At 41.5% G+C, this 19912-nt stretch overlaps 1 protein-coding gene across 5 annotated transcripts; it reads left to right on the top strand.

The window, feature by feature from the left end:
* The first annotated feature begins 263 nt into the window (after positions 1 to 263).
* LOC139213795 (lysine-specific demethylase 4A-like) lies at positions 264 to 17090 on the top strand. 5 transcript variants are annotated; one of them, XM_070844443.1, is made up of 22 exons: positions 264 to 405; positions 705 to 880; positions 1001 to 1115; positions 1272 to 1465; positions 1757 to 1806; positions 1906 to 2009; positions 2127 to 2264; positions 2354 to 2580; positions 3603 to 3769; positions 3889 to 4553; positions 5421 to 5507; positions 5716 to 5833; positions 6005 to 6180; positions 6455 to 6668; positions 7403 to 7482; positions 10059 to 10114; positions 11485 to 11593; positions 12576 to 12767; positions 14285 to 14455; positions 14629 to 14748; positions 15413 to 15505; positions 15654 to 17090. In XM_070844443.1, exons 1-22 carry the CDS (start codon positions 265 to 267, stop codon positions 15789 to 15791), a joined length of 3531 nt encoding a protein of 1176 aa, XP_070700544.1. In that variant the 5' UTR covers position 264; the 3' UTR covers positions 15792 to 17090. The 5 variants fall into 5 exon arrangements, with proteins under 5 accessions (XP_070700544.1, XP_070700543.1, XP_070700542.1 ...); XM_070844442.1 differs by having other exon boundaries at positions 5400 to 5507; positions 5719 to 5833; XM_070844441.1 differs by having other exon boundaries at positions 5400 to 5507.
* Positions 17091 to 19912: the final 2822 nt, after the last annotated feature.

The following is a 19912-nucleotide window of genomic DNA, read 5'->3' as shown; positions in this document are numbered from 1 at the left end:
ATTATGGGTACAGGCCCAAAATGCAAGATCCAGTTAAAGATGTCTGGCTGTGGATAGAAAATGAATAGTGGAATGGTTCATTTAAAACTATGCACCATTTCCTCATCCATGGTGGTGGTCACTTTAACTTTCTATGCTGCTACTGTAACACCAGAATTTCCCCCCGGGGATCAATAAAGTATTTCTATCTATATCTATCTATCTATCTATCTATCTATCTATCTATCTATGTACAATCTACAGCAGCTGCCATTGAATTTTGGGATGGCGTCAGACGTGGTTTCCCAAAACCATGGTTCCAAAGGGATCATGACTTTTTACCCCACTGCTGAGGAGTTCAAGAACTTCAGCCGCTACATTGCATATATTGAGTCCCAGGGAGCACATAAAGCAGGCCTGGCTAAAGTAAGTAAAGTTACACAGCATGTGTTCATACTGGCTATATTCACAACCGCTGTAGTCTTTATGAGACCATATTTATCAGCAGCAAATATCTAGTAAATATAGAATATGAAATATGGAATTTTCTCTTTGAAATTATTTAGACAAACACAAGTCCATCTGTGAAATTTCTATCACTCCACATGTTGTAACCATGTTTGCACCAGCTTGTCAGAAAAACACATTCATATCCTTAAAGCTTTGCTTGTGAATAATATTTTCAAAAAAGCACAATCACTTACAGTCGTCTTTCCTCCTCTAAGATTGTCCCACCAAAGGAATGGAAGCCCAGAAGCTCTTATGATGACATAGATGATTTGGTGATACCTGCACCCATTCAGCAGGTGGTCACAGGCCAGTCGGGCCTTTTCACTCAATACAACATTCAGAAGAAGTCCATGACCGTCAGAGAGTTCCGCAAGATTGCCAACAGTGACAAGTGAGAACTGCAGCAATAAAGTTTACTCCTGTCATTATTTTCTTCAGTTACCCTTAACCCTATGATGAAATTTATTTATGGTGTTGGTAATAATTAACTATTGTTAATGCCTTTTTATAGGTTCTGTAGTCCACATTATGATGACTTTGAGGAGCTGGAAAGGAAATACTGGAAGAATGTGACATTTAACGCTCCTATATATGGGGCAGACGTTAATGGAACTCTGTATGACCCTGTGAGTTGACATTTCTTGGATGTCGTTGCTGTAGTGAATAATCATCAGTGCTGATGGGGCTTTCTGATTTCTGTCTGGATCTGTTGGTAACAGCTGTGTTTATCACCACTTCAAGTCTCATCTGTTGATCTTGTTTTATCTTCTGTGCTCCTGCAGGAAGTGAAAGAATGGAACATTTGCCATCTGGACACCATTTTAGATACCGTTGAGCGTGATAGTGGCATCATGATTGAGGGTGTTAATACGCCATACTTGTATTTTGGCATGTGGAAGACCACCTTTGCATGGCACACTGAGGACATGGACCTTTACAGTATCAACTACTTGCACTTTGGAGAGCCCAAATCATGGTAAAGACACAAACTATTAGTTCGTTGATCAGATTTAGAAATTAATCTTTTGATTCTTACATAATTGCTGTAACCTAAAATGTTTTCAACTATCCGTTCGGCTTCATATTAGTGACGAGTTGATGCAGCAGGTGATCCTATTTCAGAATGCTTTGTTTAAAAAAACTAATTTGGATAGTGAGTGAGTCTCTTTTTCCATGGAATAATACATCATCATCTGTCAACACACTGTCTATCGTATGCATAATTTGAGTTTGCTGTGACCAAGAAGACTTATGTGAATATGTGCAGGTACTGTGTTCCTCCAGAGCATGGGAAAAGATTGGAACGTTTGGCTAAAGGTAAGAGACCAGCTGAATGTTTTCTGTAGAGGTTTATGATTTAAGGTTGGTAGCTTCTGTATTATGGACTCTAACATCTATCTGCTCTCTCTTCCTAAGGGTTCTTTCCTGGTAGCTCCCAAAATTGTGAGGCCTTTTTGAGGCACAAGATGACTCTCATCTCTCCCTCTATACTGAAGAAGTATGGTATTCCATTTGACAAGGTATGAGTAGAATATTTGACTATCTATATTTCAATCAGAGGACCTATACTTGATACCCACTACACAAACCAAATGTATAAACTGTATTCATTAATTGATTTATTACCTCTCCCCAAGATTACTCAGGAGGCTGGTGAGTTCATGGTAACTTTCCCCTATGCTTATCATGCTGGTTTCAACCACGGTTTCAACTGTGCTGAATCCACCAACTTTGCCACGGAGAGATGGATTGAGTATGGCAAGCAAGCAGTTTTGGTGAGGACTGTCATACATATAATCAATTATACTGTCGCATGTACATCTGTAAACATATAACTTGTAACACTTGTCATTCTTTCCTTTAGTGTTCATGCCGTAAAGACATGGTGAAGATTTCCATGGATGTATTTGTCAAAAAATTCCAGCCAGAGCGCTATGAACAGTGGCTAGCAGGGCGAGATGTGGCACCCATTGATCACACACGACCCACACCAGAGGCCAAGGAGTTCCTGGGGGAGTCCTTTAATGACTTCACATGCAACAATAACTGTAACACCATGGACAGCTGTGGGGAGGACGGAGAGCGGAGAAGGTAGGTCATTTACTACAGAAAAGATTGTCCTAGTAGTCATGTGTTTTTGTTTAAATGGCTGATACTGTGGAGGTTTTAGTGAGAGTGATATAGCACTCTGGGCACTGGTTATTGTATTCTCTTTGATGGGAACATCTTTAGGGTATGTCAGCCACAGAAAACCCAGCGACCTGTGACTGTGACTGGAGACCATCATCCCTATAGCCTTTGTTGCTCTTTTGTCTTGCATCAATGTAACTGGATTGAGTTAATCAACCATGATTCCCACAATGGATGAGACTCCTTCTGTTTAGTTAAATAGATGGCAAGGTATACACAAACCGTTTCCATTTTCCAACAAAAAATGTAATGTTTGTGTTGGAAAACATTACATCGTAATGTAATATTGAATATAAACTTAATATTGGACTAACAATATACTCATCCTGCAATACTAGTGACCCTGTAAAGCAACATGAAAGCTAGTTTTTCCATATTCTTTAAAAGAAGCAGTAAACCCTGTTAGTAAATACTTGCTCTAGAATAAGCAATATTTGATAATAATTAATAAATGCTTGTCATTGTTATATGAAGGAGACAGTTACAGCAGAGCTAATCACTAACTACTTGAAACAAAATACTGATTTTATTTATTAATGATTAGCAATAATGATATATATAGGATATATTGCCCTTTTTAAGGAATCTTTCTCTCAGTTGGATACAGTTGCACCTGATTGCTGCTCAGTACAGCCGTAGTCCTCTCTTTTGTCCACTGAAAAGCTCCACTAGAGCAGCGTAAGTGGTTTTGCTTAAGGGCACTCAAATGGTCCAGTACTGTGGTCATTTTAAAGCTGTATTTGAATGTGTTTGATTTTTATCTGGTTTAATTTTTTTTTGTTATTAACATTTTTCTCATAAGAGGTTTTAGTCAAGGTTTCATTTTCGATCAACAAAAAATGAATAAATTGCAGAACCAGCACATCAGTATCACTATCACTGTTTCCAACCCTCTGCCCTGTGTTTGTTTGGTAAACCCTCAGCACCACACAGAGGATAGAGACCAAAAGGCACAGGGTGTGTCTGGAGGTGCCTGAGGAGGTTGTTCCCAAGGATGAAGATGAGGAAGATGTGGAGCAATACGGGAAGCGTCCTAGGCTAAGCCTTATACCTCCACGCACTATGTCCCAAGACGGCAAGAGAAATAAAGGTATAATCACCTGTGCCTTACCTTACTAGTTCCCTGTAAGGCGGCTAAACAAACAACAATGAAAATTGAAAGTGTTTTTCATCCTCACTTCCTAATGAGAACTTTGATTTAATTTACAGGCCCTCCGAAGCTGGTCGTCACGCCAACCAAGCTCACTTTGTTGGATCCATTTCACAGGGGTTTGTCCCAAAGTAACAGTGATGTAGGCCGCCCCCCTCATTATACCAAGACTCGGGCGCCTGCCATATCATCTCAGTCCCAGCCAAGAAACGGCCATCTGTCAGTTTCAGTGGCACCTGCGTGGTCAGAAGCCACTGCTCAGCCTGCCCGCAAAATGGGGGTAGCCAGCCTGCTCTTCCACCGGACTCTAAGTCCAAAAGACGCTCTTCAAGTGCACAGCTACACTCTAGAAAAGCAGCAGCAGCCTCACACACAGCTGCAGGTGCACAGCTATGCCAGAGAGCACCAACCCCGTCACCTCCAGCACAAAACCTGTACACCATCACACACACAGGTTCAGTCGCTGCCTCAGGCACCAAGCTGTGAGAGAACAGAACCGCAGCCAGAATCCAAGATCACTCCTACCAAAGTAGCACCTGATGAATCGGAAGCACAGAGTCTTGTGGAGCAGGACCAAAAGGAGGACCAACCTCAAATGTCAACGCCTGTTGAGGCTCAGGCTGAATTGGAGCCCATCAGCAAGTCTGCCTCCTCTCCGACTCAAACACAAACCCAAGAGTGGAGCAAGGCGGAGAAGGAGCCCCCCAAGACCAACAAGCGAAAGGTCTGTTTTTATGTAGTGTTTTTTTTAATAGAAAATGTTCATGCACAGGTCAAGTTCTATGGTGCATGCAGTGTCTTTTCTGTCAACTCAACAGCAAATTATCCTAATCAGCTTGTAGTCTTTCCTGAACAACTGCACCTTTACACTTTTTGAAGGATAACTGGTGCTTTTAGGCCTGGGTGCTGTTTTCACACATTTTGGGTTGGAAATGATGGTTGGGTACAAACAGTTTTGGAACTGGTCCAGTAGATTGCATCTCAAATCATCATCGTTTTTGCCACTGACAGACTTTAATTGTTATCCGAAGTGTCCGACAACATAACAGAAACAACACATAAACAATAACACAAGCAAACTAGCAACTCCAATGTTCTGCGAGGTAAAATTACTGTTTTTGTCCGTGGAGTCTGGTGACCTTTCAGAGTGATTCAACGTCTGTTTCTGGTTAAACAAAAAGGATCGTACAGGATTACATTGTAGCCTGTTCGCAGCTGCCAGATGAGACGATCCACTGGACCAATTTCCAAAGACTGTTTGCACCTACCAACCATTTTTGACTAAAAACATGTATATTTATCGCTCATAGATGCATGTCTTTGCTTCATAATACTAATGTTCATGTAGGCACTAAAAGAAAGGAAACTGCAACTTTTTGGTGGCTCTGTACTGGTGCATTTTCCTTGCATGATGTTTGCATACTAAACTCTTGGAGCTCTGCATTATTACTAATTCCACCAACAGAAGAATCCTAATAATCTGTCTCTGGTAGCAGAATATGCTTTATCAGGCATTATTCAACCAGTCTGCCATGAATGTTCAATGTTATTCATGCTGTTCAAACTGCAGAGTAACCAATGCCCCCTTCAGGATAGTGGCATTATCATCCTGAAAGACACCGTTCCTGTCAGGAAACCAAAACATGATGAGATGAAGGTGATCGCTCAAAATCATCACGTAAGTAGTCACTAGCTGTGACCAAATTCTCAAAGGGACCGATTGATCTAATGTTTATCTGGAAATGTATGCATACCAGTACAGAGCTCCCAGTATAATCCCCTCATAACTGGGGCACCTCATGGCAACTCATGTTGCATTCATTGCTGCAGATATAGTAATAATGCCTAGTTTGAAGTTATGTCTTGGTGTACACTTGTTACTCCAGCAGATGTCAGAAGAGCAGTCATACTGCAAGTCAGTTGTGAAGAAGCAGCAGCAGCAGGCACAGCTCCCTAAGCTGCCTCGTCATCACCCTCTAATCAGAGAGGCACACAGTGATGATGGTACGTAGGGCTTGAATGACCATTTCTTCTTATTTTGATATTTCTAATACTTTTACCTCATTTGACATGGCTTAAATTTCTCTTTTCTCATTCTCACAACCCGTTTTTCTAAATCACAACCAATGTCTTCCTCCTTCATTCACCCTATCTCTCCCATCATCCTATCTGTAGATATGTGTGTGGAGGGGGATGTTGAACAAGAGGAGAGAGAGGAGTGGGCAAAGCCACTAACCCAGCTCTGGCAAAGTCGGCCATACAACCCTCAGGCAGAGAGAGAGTACAACAAGAGCATGGGCCAGCAGGCCCCCTACTGCTCCATCTGCCTGCTCTTCCACACTTACCATCAGGTGACAACTGCAGGCATTCGTGATGCTATTATCAATTAAAATATTTCTTAAAGAACAGCTCACCAATGTAGTTTCTAATTAAAACAAAGGTATCGTTCATTTAATTTGCTACAGTAATATTTGAATCACATTAACATGGTTGTGCATTAATTTAACACCTCACAGGTTTGAATGTGTTTTAGGCAGTTTTACCTGTGGATTGGATCCAACAGATATTTTTATAAGAAATTTGTGAAATCATGTGCTAACAAGCCTCTGGACTTTCCCGCTGAAGTCTGAGCCAAGCAGTGGGAGCTCCTGTGTGACGTTGGTGAACCGTCCAGGGGGCCGCCAGTGGTCCAAGCCACTCATCCCTGAAATGTGTTTCGACACCCAAACTAACAAGACAAGCGATAGCGCGGAGGGACAGCTGTCTACCCTTCATGTAGCAGAGGACGGGACCAGCCGGCTGGTCAGCTGTGCTCAGTGCTGCGTCCGTGTACATACCAGTAAGCCCCTTTATATGATGAGCAGGTTCATATTGTGTGCACTTTTGCATTGTGCATAGCTGGAAACACTTCATGGATTGTTGGATGAAATTTTGTGTTGCATTTAGTGAATTGAGACTCTAATTATTCTTGTTCTTTAAAAAACTGGCAGTCGGCTATTATTCTTGAATCTGCTGTAACACAGTTATATCAGAAACAGCCATCACTAAAGGCCACGAATGGACTGTGGATGAATATGCAAACACACCTGTGGCACATTAAATTATTCAACCAGTAGTGCCCAAAGCTCCAAGTCAGTATTTTCCCAAAATGTTTTATTTCGGTGTAGCCTGGCCTTGTTGTTCTGTAGTCTGATCAGTTCTGTTCCATTTTGAAGAATACACACACATCAACCAACACTTTGCAGGTGTTGTGTAACCATTCTGTACTTGAAGAAGCACAGATTCCTGCACACCACTCTCATTCCCAGTTCCTTTTTACCTTATGTCACCTTCTGTTATGACATAGTGTTTTGACCACAAGCGGAGTTCCTCACCTATGAACAGTTCATCAGTATTGATGTTTATGTTCCCATAAAAGTACAGGGCATGAAACCACAGGGCAGTTTCATTTATTTATTTCGAAATGTTTTTCAATTCTCGTAAATACCCAGTCAAACATTCCCGATAGCCTTGCTGAGAAATGAAGCCAGTGAGAAGTCGGTGTGTGACGTGTTCTTTTCTGTTTCTGTTCAGCTTGCTATGGTGTGACTGGAGATGAACCAGACCTGGATGACTGGCTGTGCGCCCGCTGTGAGGCAGATGCCATCACTGAGGTTAGTTAATTGGGCTACCTATAGTAGATGGCCATTATTTAAATTGCCCCTCATACTGATAACGGATCATTCCATAAAATACAGCAGCAGAGTTGTGGTATCCATAGATATAGATTTGTGACATCTGCACGTCCGCCACGTTGGAGAAAGCAAGATCACCAGTAAACTGCATTGAGAGATGCAGACTTCATTACAGACTTGACTCTAACTTGCTTAATACTGAACTGATTTTTATTAAATTTGGTTCATTATCATTGTGAGAAATTGAGCATAATACTTGTTGTTAGGCAACTCTAATCAGCTCTATGCCAAAACATTAACCTTCTAAATAGCTGCAGCTTCCACTGTGACATATTTTATTAAAATGTATTATAGCAAGGCTATGTTTCAGTGTCTAAAGCCAACTATTGAAGAGTAAAGATTTGAGATTTGGGACGTTGCATAATAGAGACTGATCCCCAGACTGCAGTTAAGAGAACAACATCCGGTCAGCTCATCCATACACCCTGAGACACACATGATAACTCCACCTCTGCAGGCTGGACAAAGATATTCTTGTTTATTTTATTAATTCATTCATTCAATTATTGATACAGTAACGAGCAGCCAGTATAACAACATAGCCTGCATGTTCCAGTTTAAGTTGTGGGGATTTAGAAGGTTAATGTTCTGGCTTAGACCTGATTAGATCCACCCCTAGTAATGGGATTTAATTCCAACATACAGTACAACTAGCATCATGTTCAGTTTCTTATGTTCATAACAAACATAATTAATTAACATAATTTTCATAAAAATAAAAATCAGTCCATTTTGTAGTGGAAGTCTGCATCTTTCAATACACATAATAGCTGATGTCGACCTTCCCAGTATGGCAACAGCAGCCAGTGAGGTATCTATGTTTTTATGTTTATGGTTGTATCACCTGATATTACAGGACAGTTTGTGACTGTTCAGTTATAACAAGAAGGCCAGTGTTAGAGATTATGATCAATAGTAAGCATATTGAGAAAATTTGTTGGAAAAACCATTTATTTTAACTTTTATTTCTGTATTAGTCAAAATGATAATTATTTTCTTGACATTGGGATTGACTCTACTGGCCCTATGTCTTATGTGTCACATCATCGCCTGTTGTGTCTTGTTTGGCAGGTATTGGTTTTTCTGATTAAATGCGCTAAATAGTGACAACGGTTGGTCTCAGAACAGCTTAGAGTGAGAAATTGTGACATTATGGGTGTCATATTGACGCAACAGCTGTATTCACAGCTCACTTCCTCAGATAACCGCGCCGTGCCAATCGTTGACAGCCATTGTCACCAGTATGTATATTTTAAAGTGAGGTTAATCTCAGCCGCTCCAGCTAAAAGCATTGAGATTATCATGATGGTGTCTTTGTTTTACTGCAGCTCCATATTACTTAATGTATTGAGGATACAAACAAAAAATGTATGTGCATGTGCACCCCGTGTTGGACTGATTCAGTCTCTTAAAGTCAGTCCTTATTTTCCCTAAAGCACAATATAAACCGTTATGTAACCACACCAGCACAACAAAGTTGGATTGTACTGAGCTAGTAGAACCACAGTAGCACCGCTCCTGTCATGTTTGTATAAACTTGGCTCTCTATGCTGCCACTTCCTTTGTTCTGAGACAATTCCCATCCTCTGTGTGTTATTGTTTAGGGATTTTGTTTTTCCCAACTTTGTTTGTAAAGTGTGTCTTAAATTTCCTTTGCTTTGAGCATTCCTGGTAGCTCAGAACAATGGATTAGATTCTGTAACATTCTGGCCATGTGGCCCAATTTTGGCACAAACACCTTTTGACCACTAGTGGGCAATGCTTCACTTTATTGTGTATTGGAAAACCTGCCTTCACACTGCTTTTGTTTTCTCTTGTCTGCGTTTTCATTTTAGGATCTTTGACTGAGAAGACTTTCATTTTTCCTAATCTGTTTATATCAATAAAGTTAATCATTTATTTAATGGAAACATCTAATGCCATGTTTGTTCTTCAAGGAGTTCAAGCCATCCCTGGTGTTTTTAACATGGCTAAAAGCTACAGTGGTGCTCAGGATGTCCCCATCAAGTTGTTTTTTCCCCCGGATTCTGATAGGCCATTTGATATCTGCTGAATAATGAGTCAATTGTTTTTCTTTTAAGGGTAGCCTTTGAAATTTTGTATATTTTCCTGAAGTGTTGCGTGTGTTATCTTTGGACAAAGGTGTGTCGGACAGGAACTGTTGTAGAGTGATTGTTTGAACAGGGTTTAGTAGCCCTTAAATGACAAATGGAAATACAGTTGGCTGCTGTAAAACTACTCTGCAAACAAGATAAATACATTAATAAAGTACAGTGAGGTGTTTCTGACATGCCAGGTGCAGAGCAGGTTACAAGGGTCAGTGGTAGATTGAGCTTTCTACAGCTGATGCCTATGCATGTGATCCAGTACAGAAGACTGACTTATCACAATTTTAAGCTATAAGTAACATACAGCAGAACATCAGGATTTAGATGGCATAAAGGAGTTAGTTGGCAGAGGTGGCATTTTAAAATTCTATATTTCTTTTCCTTCAGGACTGCTGTCTGTGTTCCTTGAGAGGCGGAGCTCTGCAGAGAGCCAACAATGACAAGTAAGTAATGCCATCAGACAATGGTGCTGCCTCCATAGAGCTTTAGTTGGAGGACCAGAACCTTTACAGGAATTACCAGACCTTGAAGATGTATCACAGATGATTAGTTGTCACGGAAATCTGAGCTGATCCCTAATCTGAAGTGGTAAAATTTATGATAGAAATTAAAAAAGCACATATTTAAAATTGCAGATTTCTTGTAAAACAGGTTTTGCCGACATTGAGGGGTGGATCTTTTCATGTTTAAATCAATGAGCTGATAGTTGAAGGGAGAAATGGAGTTGGATTTCATAGGAGTGGCAGGAAGGTGGTTTTTGATGGGACTCTTTAGCTCAACTCATTAGTGCAGCATGAGGGCACGGCTGATGTGAGCTGTTTTCCAGGAAGTGTCCTAACCCCTTCTTAAAGATCACTGAATCTTAAGGGAGCATAATGTAGCTTTTTCCCAGGACTCTTTTTTTTTTTTTTTAAAGAAAATGTGATCCTGGTCTTTCAATTAGAATGTTTCTCTGGTCACACTCATGAACTCAAGAAGGATTTATGTTTAGAGAAACAGCCCAGGCACTGTGATTCTGACTGATGTGTCTACCATTCACTGTCCTTTGACTGCACTATGTTCTTTAGTCTGCTACTGCCCCTCAAGCTAAATGCCCTTTTTAAATGCAGACAAGCACATGCAAACACTCTCATGCACACACACACACTCGTACACGTACACAGTAGATGTTTGTGTGCAGTTGTTTCATACCCTCAGCCTTACACTTTATCGCTCAGTGTAGGGCCCAGTGAGTGAATTGTCAGTTTTCATGACAGGAAATCCGTATAGACAGAGGCAACGTTTCCTCATCAATCATCCATCTTAAATGGCTTTTGACAGAGAGGGGCTCCACTTGGCTGTTGCTTCTTGTTATGGTTCAAAATAATGCACCATATCCCTTATTAATCAATATCTTGGCATCGTCTTCTATGGACAGGTTACTACAGGCTGTGCTGCAGTAAATGATTGTGTAGTATGTTACCTTTTCTGATTGTGTAATACTTGAGGGTTTACATGTTGGGTTATTAGTCACATTTATTTAAGTGATCACGGTCTTGTTTGCAACAACTGTTTGATGTTGTGATATGCTGAATACTTAAAATGTTTTCCAATGAAATTATGATAAATATTTATCAATTATTTCATCCCTAAATATATATTTTGTTGTTAGTGTTGAAGTAGTAGTAGTAGTCGTTTTAACTTGTACTCTCAACATTAGATGGGACCAAACAAAATGTTTACTTATTTCGACAATCTAACATTTCTAGAAACACTGCAGCCCGGACATTGAACTGTTTGTCCTGAATCTACTTGATGTTTGCCTTTCACACAGGTGGGTTCATGTGCTGTGTGCCATCACAGTGCTGGAAGCTCGTTTTGTCAACATCACTGAGCGGGGCCCCATTGACCTCTCTGCAATCCCACTGCCACGGTTCAGGCTGGTAAGACTCACTACGGCTGCAGTGGTTTTAGATTAGGACACGTGTGTTACAGTCTTTGGTGTGAAGGTAATTCTTGTTGATTTGATGCGCCAGAATCCTGAAACTGAACTGTAGTTGCCATGCCTCTTTGCTGTGTTTCTCTCTGCAGTACTTTGATATGAATATTTATTGATGTACAACAAATGCTGCATTGTTGTAGAGCGCTGTAGTGTGTGCTGTTCTAACTGTTGATGGTTTGCATATCTCGCACTGGATGATTTCCTGCTGCCAGGCACTATGCACAGACTGGACTCTTGGTAAAACAGAGCTTTATTCTGATGCTATCTTAGTGACTCTGACTGAGGACACACATTTCACCACCGCAAAACTGGTGTGGAGCCTACAGTCTGCCCTTACCCAGTTTCACTTCTTATTCTGGCGCCTGGATGTTCCTGAATTATAGATGTAAAATGGAGCTGTAATATTCTGACCATATTTGATGGAAAAAAAGGCCCAGAAATGGCCTCAATACGCTACAGCTAACCAAGGCTATAACCTGAAAGTACTGTGGAGGCAGACAGTATAGGCTTACCTTCTGTCTTGTGTGAGTCACGTACAAATTGTCTTGGAAATAACGCATGACTCAGTTCACAATAGTTGGCCTTGTCTCTATTGTTAAAGGCGTTGATCTCAAAGGAGCCCCTCTCAATGGATCTACTTCTAAATAAGTACACATGATGTCAGAACACCATTAAATTATCAAAAGGAAGTTGTGTAATTTCCCTTTAACGTGTCTGTGTTCCTGTTCGTGTCTGGGTCTGCATGTCTCTTACTCCCTTTGATAACTTTTTTTTTTTTTTATCCCTCTCATCTTCCCAACTCGGCTTGTTTCCTTTCTCCTCCTTTCCTTCCCCTGTGCTTCCTTTACTTTAACCTGCCACTCATAACTTTTCCTCCTGACCCCTCATCGCCCTCTACGCTTGTGTCTTTGTCACGCCGGTAGAAGTGTGCCTACTGCAGGAAACGGATGAAGAGGCAGGTGAAGGGCTGCTGTGTCCAGTGCTCCCACGGGCGCTGCTCCACGGCCTTTCACCCCACCTGCGCTCAGGCAGCTGGTATCCTCATGCACCCGGATGACTGGCCGTTCATAGTCTTCATCACCTGCCACAGGCACAGAGCACCCGTCGTACCTGAGGTAACCTAGTGGGAGTGCACATTGGGTGCAAAAGGTCACATAAGTTCTTCAGACATTATCTCATGAAGCAGTGTTTACACTTTTTGTGAGAAAACAGGGTTAACTGGAGCGTTTGTTGTCAGAGGAAACAATGATGAACGCTCACTCGTTCTCACTGCTCAGCACTAAAATAACTCAATTTCCACAAACACTTTTCTCTCTTTTGAGAACTGACGTGATTGTTATGGAAAAATGCCAAGTTTCTCAACTTTTGGAAAAAAAAAATTTAATTTTTGAGAGCACCTGCATTCTGATGGGTGTCCCCATAATATTTTACTCCACAAGTGATATGTTGAAAATAATACTGCATGTAAAAACGGGATACTTCAGCAATGAGATGATTTGTACAGCAGAAACTAACAGTTTCTAACAGTATGTTTAGGCTAAAACCCACCGGGGGCGGTTGTGTTGCATTCCGGCTACGTCCCAAAAGCGACTTGTTGCTCCGCTCCGCTAAAGATTTGCGGCAGATCTACATTCGATGCTGGCCACGGCCTGACTGCGGCAAACCAGCACTGAGCAGATGAGGCGTGCAGGAAGTCAGACAGACAGCAGAGAGAATCAGTTTCGTCTTGAATGTGGGAAAAAAAACTATTTCACTTTCACTGTAGCGGCTGTCCGTAGACTACAGCACAACAAAGTACTAATTACATCCAAGAAACACATGTTTAACAGACAAAACACAAAACCTGGTTTGTTTGGACACAACCCAAGCAGGAAAATCTAATCGGCCAAGTCAACTAATCAGCCAAGCAAATGTTCTGCGTCTGAAACGCTCCGTGTGGTACAACTGCACTGAGGACGGAGCAAAACCGGACCGCAGACGGAACGCGGCGCAGTCGTCCCCGGTGGGTTTCCGGAGTTAGAGGTTCTGTTGATTATGCAATAAGATTATAATACCAACACTTAATGCCACTGCTCAGTTAATGTCATTTTTCCAGCTGTTTGAGTGGAGCTTTGTGAAGATTGTCTCATGAGCCCTGCATTTTAGCCCCCAGCACTGCTTCAGTCATGCGTGTGCAGCACAGTAATAGTTGGAGGACTTTTTTTCGAAGCTCTCGAACTACCGCAGGGATTCTTACTTTTGTACATGTTCACGCTGATTTGGTTCACTAATTGGGCGAGGCAGACATCTGTTTGGTTCTGTCAAGAGACGAGCCGCAACAAAATTATGCTAATGAACTTGCTGTGAAGGCTTCTTCTTTGCTGTTGTGGTATTGAGTTATGTGACTGCAAGTCTGGGCTAGTCTGTGTAAATCCTCAAGTCTTGTGCTGAATATATATTGTACCCTAAAGCTGAGCGGAGTGCTGCTCATTGGATACACAATACTGACCAACTATTGTTCATCACCACAGTAGCCTCATCCTTATGTTTATGGACTCTTGAAAGCTTGTCCCCCGTAGAGCAGCTGACATGGGAAAGTAAATGGCCATAGTCCAAAAAACAGCAAGAGTAACGCTCAGTTTCTGTCTCCTAGCGCAACAAGGCCTCCATGCGGGAGCTGACAGTGGGGCAGAGGGTGATCTGTAAATACAAAAACGGCCGGTACTACCACAGCGAGGTGCTGGAGCTGACCACAGCCACCTTCTACGAGGTTGTGTTCGACGACGGCTCCTACAGCGACAACCTCTTCCCAGAGGACATCGAGGTTAGTAGAATTCTTCCAGTCATCATCCAGTTTACGCTGCTGAGTGAAAAGAGTAAAGGATGAAGTGTAGTCTACCACACATAGAAACTAAGTGACTAAATGACACAAAGAAGCTAATCCAACTTAACTTTCTTGATATTATTCCTTGTGTAATACGTTCGCTCTCTTTCCAGAACCGTGACTGTGTTCGGCTCGGCCCGCCCGCCGAAGGTGATGCTGTTCAAGTGCGATGGACAGATGGGTTGATATATGGAGCCAAGTTTGTAGCGTCACACTCCATCCCGATGTACCTGGTAAACCCGTCTTTCTGTCTCACTGGCACTGACATGCATGTACCGTACATTTAAAAGGCCTGTTCAGTTTGTTCAAATCACATCTGACGAGGTTGGGTAACGTTCCTCAACCTCAAAATGCAGGTAGTCTGTGTAATGAAATGTAAAAATGTTGGCGCCTGTTAAAGATAGATCAGATTGCTCATCTGTATGTGATGCTGTAAAGTGAAATGCCTTTATGTGGTTGGACTGAATGTAGTTCTTCCCCAATTATGTCTGGTGGTCTATTAGAGAGAAATGATGACGAGACACAAAAGCCTTTATTGTTGTTTTACTTCCCAGTTTAACACTTAATAAAGTGATTTATTGCAGTAAAACTAGGAAATAAAATAACATAAATTACATTAAAGTGGCATTCAGGGAAATACATGGTGGGGAATGAAAGTTGAATGGTTTCACTTATACGTGTGTGTGTGTGTGTGTGTGTGTGTGTGTGTGTGTGTGTGTGTGTGTGTGTGTGTGTGTGTGTGTGTGTGTGTGTGTGTGTGTGTGTGTGTGTGTGTGTGTGTGTGTGTGTGTGTGTGTGTGTGTGTGTGTGTGTGTGTGTGTGTGTGTGTGTGTGTGTGTGTGTGTGTGTGTGTGTGTGTGTGTGTGTGTGTGTGTGTGTGTGTGTGTGCGCCATCAGGTGGAGTTTGAGGATGGATCACAAATCTCTGTCAAGCGAGAAGACATCTTCGCTCTAGATGAAGACCTGCCTAAACGGGTCAAGTCACGAATGGTAACGTAAAATCTCCCATTTTACCAGAAGGTGTTCCATTCCTCTAAGTTAAGGAAAAGTGTTGTGAGGAGACTTAATGCATAGTTTACCGTATGCTTGAGGTCTGTAGCACCAGGAAGCACTAATGACTGTTGTGTTTGGTCCCCAGTCGGTGGCGTCAGACATGCGCTTCGAGCTGTTCACGCAGACCAACGTCAAACAGAACTCCAAAAGGCAGCGGGTCATCAACTCTCGATACAGAGAGGACTACATCGAGCCTGTCGTTTACCGAGCCATCATGGAGTGACGCCCGTTTGCTTTTTTCATTCTCCTCCTGCTCTCCACCTCCTCCTCCTCCTCCTCCTCCACCCCACCATCCAGTGGCCACAGAGAGACGCAGCTCCAGGTCTTGGAGTCGTCGTCTGGCTCCTCTGCTTCTGGCTGCTGTTGACAGGAACGACCAACTCCCTCTTTCTCCTCTTCCACGGCCCGTCAGGCTACATATTTATAAACTACGGCTGGGACTTTAAATGACTTTGGTGTGCATTGAATAATATTCTTAGATCCCCGTTTCCCATCACGCTATATGAGACTTCCGCCATTTCTTTTTTATTTTTCATTTTTTCAGGAAGAAGCCATCAGTGAATTATGAAATAAGTTGGACTAATCAACTGGGGCAAGATGTTTTTTTTCTTTTCTACCACCACATTTAGCAGCTGTCTAGTAAAAACAACTGTACACATTACACAGTAGTCATTTTCTCTACTTTAGTGATATTTTCTTTCATATGACCTTTTGATCTTGACATACAGACTCATGTTGCTTTCATAATAATTTATCATATTTTGCAGTGAAGGACATTGTGCTTGGGAGTGAGGTTTTAAATGACGCATTATCCATTGTTTTGTTTTTTTCACTCATTCGGCTGAACCGTAACACGTTGAGCCGATCGGCTGTTGATCACAATAACAGTTTGACTCATCAATTTGATCCATCTCTTACTGTATTAAGTTGTAACCCCAAAGAAATGAATTAACATCTCGAGGTCACTTTTTGACACATCCTCAGATCGTACTTATCGCTCCATGTGTTTAATCACATGGTCCATAAGTATTTATTCTTACAGGTGTGTCAATGTGCGTCTACTGTGAAGATAGATGAAAACTAGACATGTTTTAAAGGCCCAAGCCTTACATTTCAAAGGGCCAAGTAAGGTTTATTATAACTATTGTAATTAATGTTATTACACTTTATTTATGCGAGTGCATTGAGTTTGAGAACAAAGCTATTTTTGTCATGTCCTTTTCACGATCTGTAGAAAACCTAAGATGTATTTATATTTATTATATTGATAGGTTTTCAGACATCCTGTTTAAATTTCGAAGCCTGCTTTTCCTGGATTGGAGTTGGAAGGTGTGAACGCCAATGTGGGTCAAGTCCCTCTCTAAGCAAAAAGCACTTATTGTTACCTCCTGCCACGGGTACATTTACCATTTTGTAGACACATGGCCACTATGTTTAGACTCCTTTGTGTTCCAGCTCTAGAGATGAACATTGTAATCGGGTTATAGTTTGATCCCAAATAAACACAAAAGTGGAAAGAGGATTATTTTCAGACTCGAGCAAGTTTTCTTTCATGTTGTCTTTTATGTCTGCTTTGTCTTTTGTGTAGAGAATAATGAGAGTTGTTGGTTTCTCAGGAGGATGCGGTGACACCTTTTTACCTATCCCCATATCATGACGACTGTGTTTGGTTTCGTTTGGGCTCATGTCCAAGGCAGCATTAAACCTGTTCACTCTTTGTAAACACCAACTGTTTGAGTAAAGTTTGGACTAAGAAAAAGAACCATCTCCACTTTATTTTCTCTACAACTGCTGCACGCTTGGGAAGGAGCAGTGGAGAGGGCTGAGATTCAGGCAGGATTTCTGTTGGAACCAGTGCTGTTTTTCAGCACGCTGTCATCTGCATTTTTTTTTTTTTCCCCCTTTTACATTCTTATGTTTTTGAGCGCTGGTGTTGGATGTCTGAGCCAGAGGGCCTGCAGCTGTGCCAAAGCAGGACGAGTCCTGGGAGGTGGAGACTGCTGCTGGAATTTGACGAGAAGGATGGCTCCTGGCTCTCCTTATCACCGCACACTTTACAACCTCCGTGAACCCCAGGCTGTTGAACGTGTCATTTTCGTCACGTCATTTATTAAAGCTGTTCTGGAGACTAACGAAAACTTGTGAGACTCCAGAACAGCTGGAGATATTACTTATTTTAGACAGTAACTGGTAACACTTCACTCACAGAAACAGGTACAGTAGTAATGTTTACAGCTCAGCGTGCTGGATATTGTCCAACATGTCCTGGATCTATTATGACTTGTTACACTGTTCATGTCATGATTTAAACAGGTCTTATTTGCGGTTTTTCACACACCAGTTCATCAGTGAAAAAGGACAACAAAGAAGGCGATATAAACTGCTGAAGTGAGCACAAAGAATAACAGAAGTTGTTTGCATAGACATTTAAATATCTTAACATTTGTGCCATGCAAACATGTTCAGATGATCAGAGAAGGGCTTTGATAAAATATCCAAACAAGCACTTCAAGTCCAGATATAGAATATATTCTACCCCTAAGGGGCGGACAGCTGTCACTTGGAAAACAGTTCGATCTCCAGTCATTTTCAATTTTCGTCTCCACCATTTTGACATTTTCCAACCTCACTGAGGAGGAAATTGGGAGAAGAGCCCCACACTCTTATTTAGGAAAACACACACCTGTCAGTAGTAGTAGGGGCATGTAGTAGTTGTACTGCTCGGAATAATTATAGAGCCTTTAATGTTTTTATTATCTGACTATGATTTATAATGGAAACTTCATCCGACTGAACCCAGAACACAATCAATGAAATCAGAAACAATATTTCTGTCCGTCCTGCTCCAGGACGCCCCGCAGTCATCTTTAATGGGCCTTTACCAGCTGTACAGTACGTATACATGTAACATGTTTAAAGCAGTAAAGCACAGCGAACCTTTCTTTAACGTGGACGTGACAGATGTACTGAACAGCCTGAGGGAATGTGATGTAAGTGAATAGCAGAGCACACACGTGTAACATGGTTTATGGGCTCACAACTGGTTCTTCACACTGTAAAGTAATTGTAAGCTGATATTCAAAAAGTGTTTGTTTTTATCAACAATTGTGAATTCTGTAAACAGTTAATTAACTAATAACTGATAACTGAACAGGCCTAAGGTAGCTTTAATGATAAACAACGCATGACGACATATTGAGCTTCAAAGTCTTTCTTTCTCTTTTGCAAAGTTGTAAATACATGAATGGAATTAATGAATAGATCTAAAATGCATATTTACACTGTATGAAACATGACAACACACGTTACAGTCGTGTTGATCACTATTTCTTTCAGATGCTTCAGTTATAAATGTTCTTAAATGCTGCTTACAACTACATTATAATATGTTCTTAACTGGTTATTAAGTGTTAATATACTTATTACAAATGTTAAATAATATGTTAGGATGTGGAAAGTGGTGTTACTTGTTGGTCTAGGTGAAGGTTTATGTGCATATCTAAAAACAGAGATAAATAGAGATTTGCATACGTGTGTTTTTCTTACTCAGGCGGGAGAGCGGGTTGCAAAATTCAAACCAGTTGAAAATGTGATAATGCAACCCCCCCCGCCTTTGACTAGAACTGGTGTACAGTATGCTTACATATTTAGTCTATTCGTGTCTACAGGCTGCCTGAAAGAGGACTTGTTTTCTCTTTCCTCACACACACACACACACACACACACACACACACACACGAACAGGTGTGATTAAGGTTACCCATGGGCGCAGCATGTTTGGACTGAGTTTGGGCTTTGTGTGCCCAGAGGATGTGAACAACTGTTTGAAAATATATCTGAGCTTTCGGTGAAGTAGCTGCGGGGAATGTTTGGGCTGCCTCAGCTTCTATTTAAAGAAAACCCCCACGAGTGACATTTCACTCGCATTCATTCACCTGTGGGCTGGTACTGAGAAATAACAACACACATCCTGCCGTCTTCACTGTACTTTTGCCCCTGCTGCTACCACAGAACGTACGACGAGGAAGAGAAACACTGGTATTCCCCTGCTCAGGTTTCAAGCCTTCGTTGGTTGGCATATCGTGGCTCTGTTCTCTTTGTGTCACTCTTGGATTTGCTCATGGTAAATATTGTGTTAAGCTAAGTCTTAGTTGGTCCTTGGTTTCCTGCTTAGCTCTAATTTGTATTCAGACAAAACCTGCATATTTTTCCAGATATTCTCTGGCAGTATTTGTTCTCTCACTTGAGGAAGTACCACTATGTGTACAATGTGCTGTCTGCTGAGGACATTCATTACAATCAGGAAAACTGAAATAAATTAACTGATGATTGGTAGAAATAAAA

This window comes from Pempheris klunzingeri, chromosome 15 (assembly GCF_042242105.1).
Source record: "Pempheris klunzingeri isolate RE-2024b chromosome 15, fPemKlu1.hap1, whole genome shotgun sequence".
Taxonomy (NCBI): domain Eukaryota; kingdom Metazoa; phylum Chordata; class Actinopteri; order Acropomatiformes; family Pempheridae; genus Pempheris; species Pempheris klunzingeri.
Note: the sequence above shows the minus strand (reverse complement) of the source record. Positions and strands in the feature narration are given on the sequence as shown.

Coding starts and splice junctions, on each gene's coding strand:
- LOC139213795 (XM_070844441.1), top strand. CDS start 265: ATGGCGTCAGACGTGGTTTCCCAAAACCATGGTTCCAAAGGGATCATG. Junction 1,466..1,756: donor TTTGGAGAGCCCAAATCATG/GTAAAGACACAA, acceptor GAATATGTGCAG/GTACTGTGTTCCTCCAGAGC. Junction 6,669..7,402: donor CTGCGTCCGTGTACATACCA/GTAAGCCCCTTT, acceptor GTTTCTGTTCAG/CTTGCTATGGTGTGACTGGA.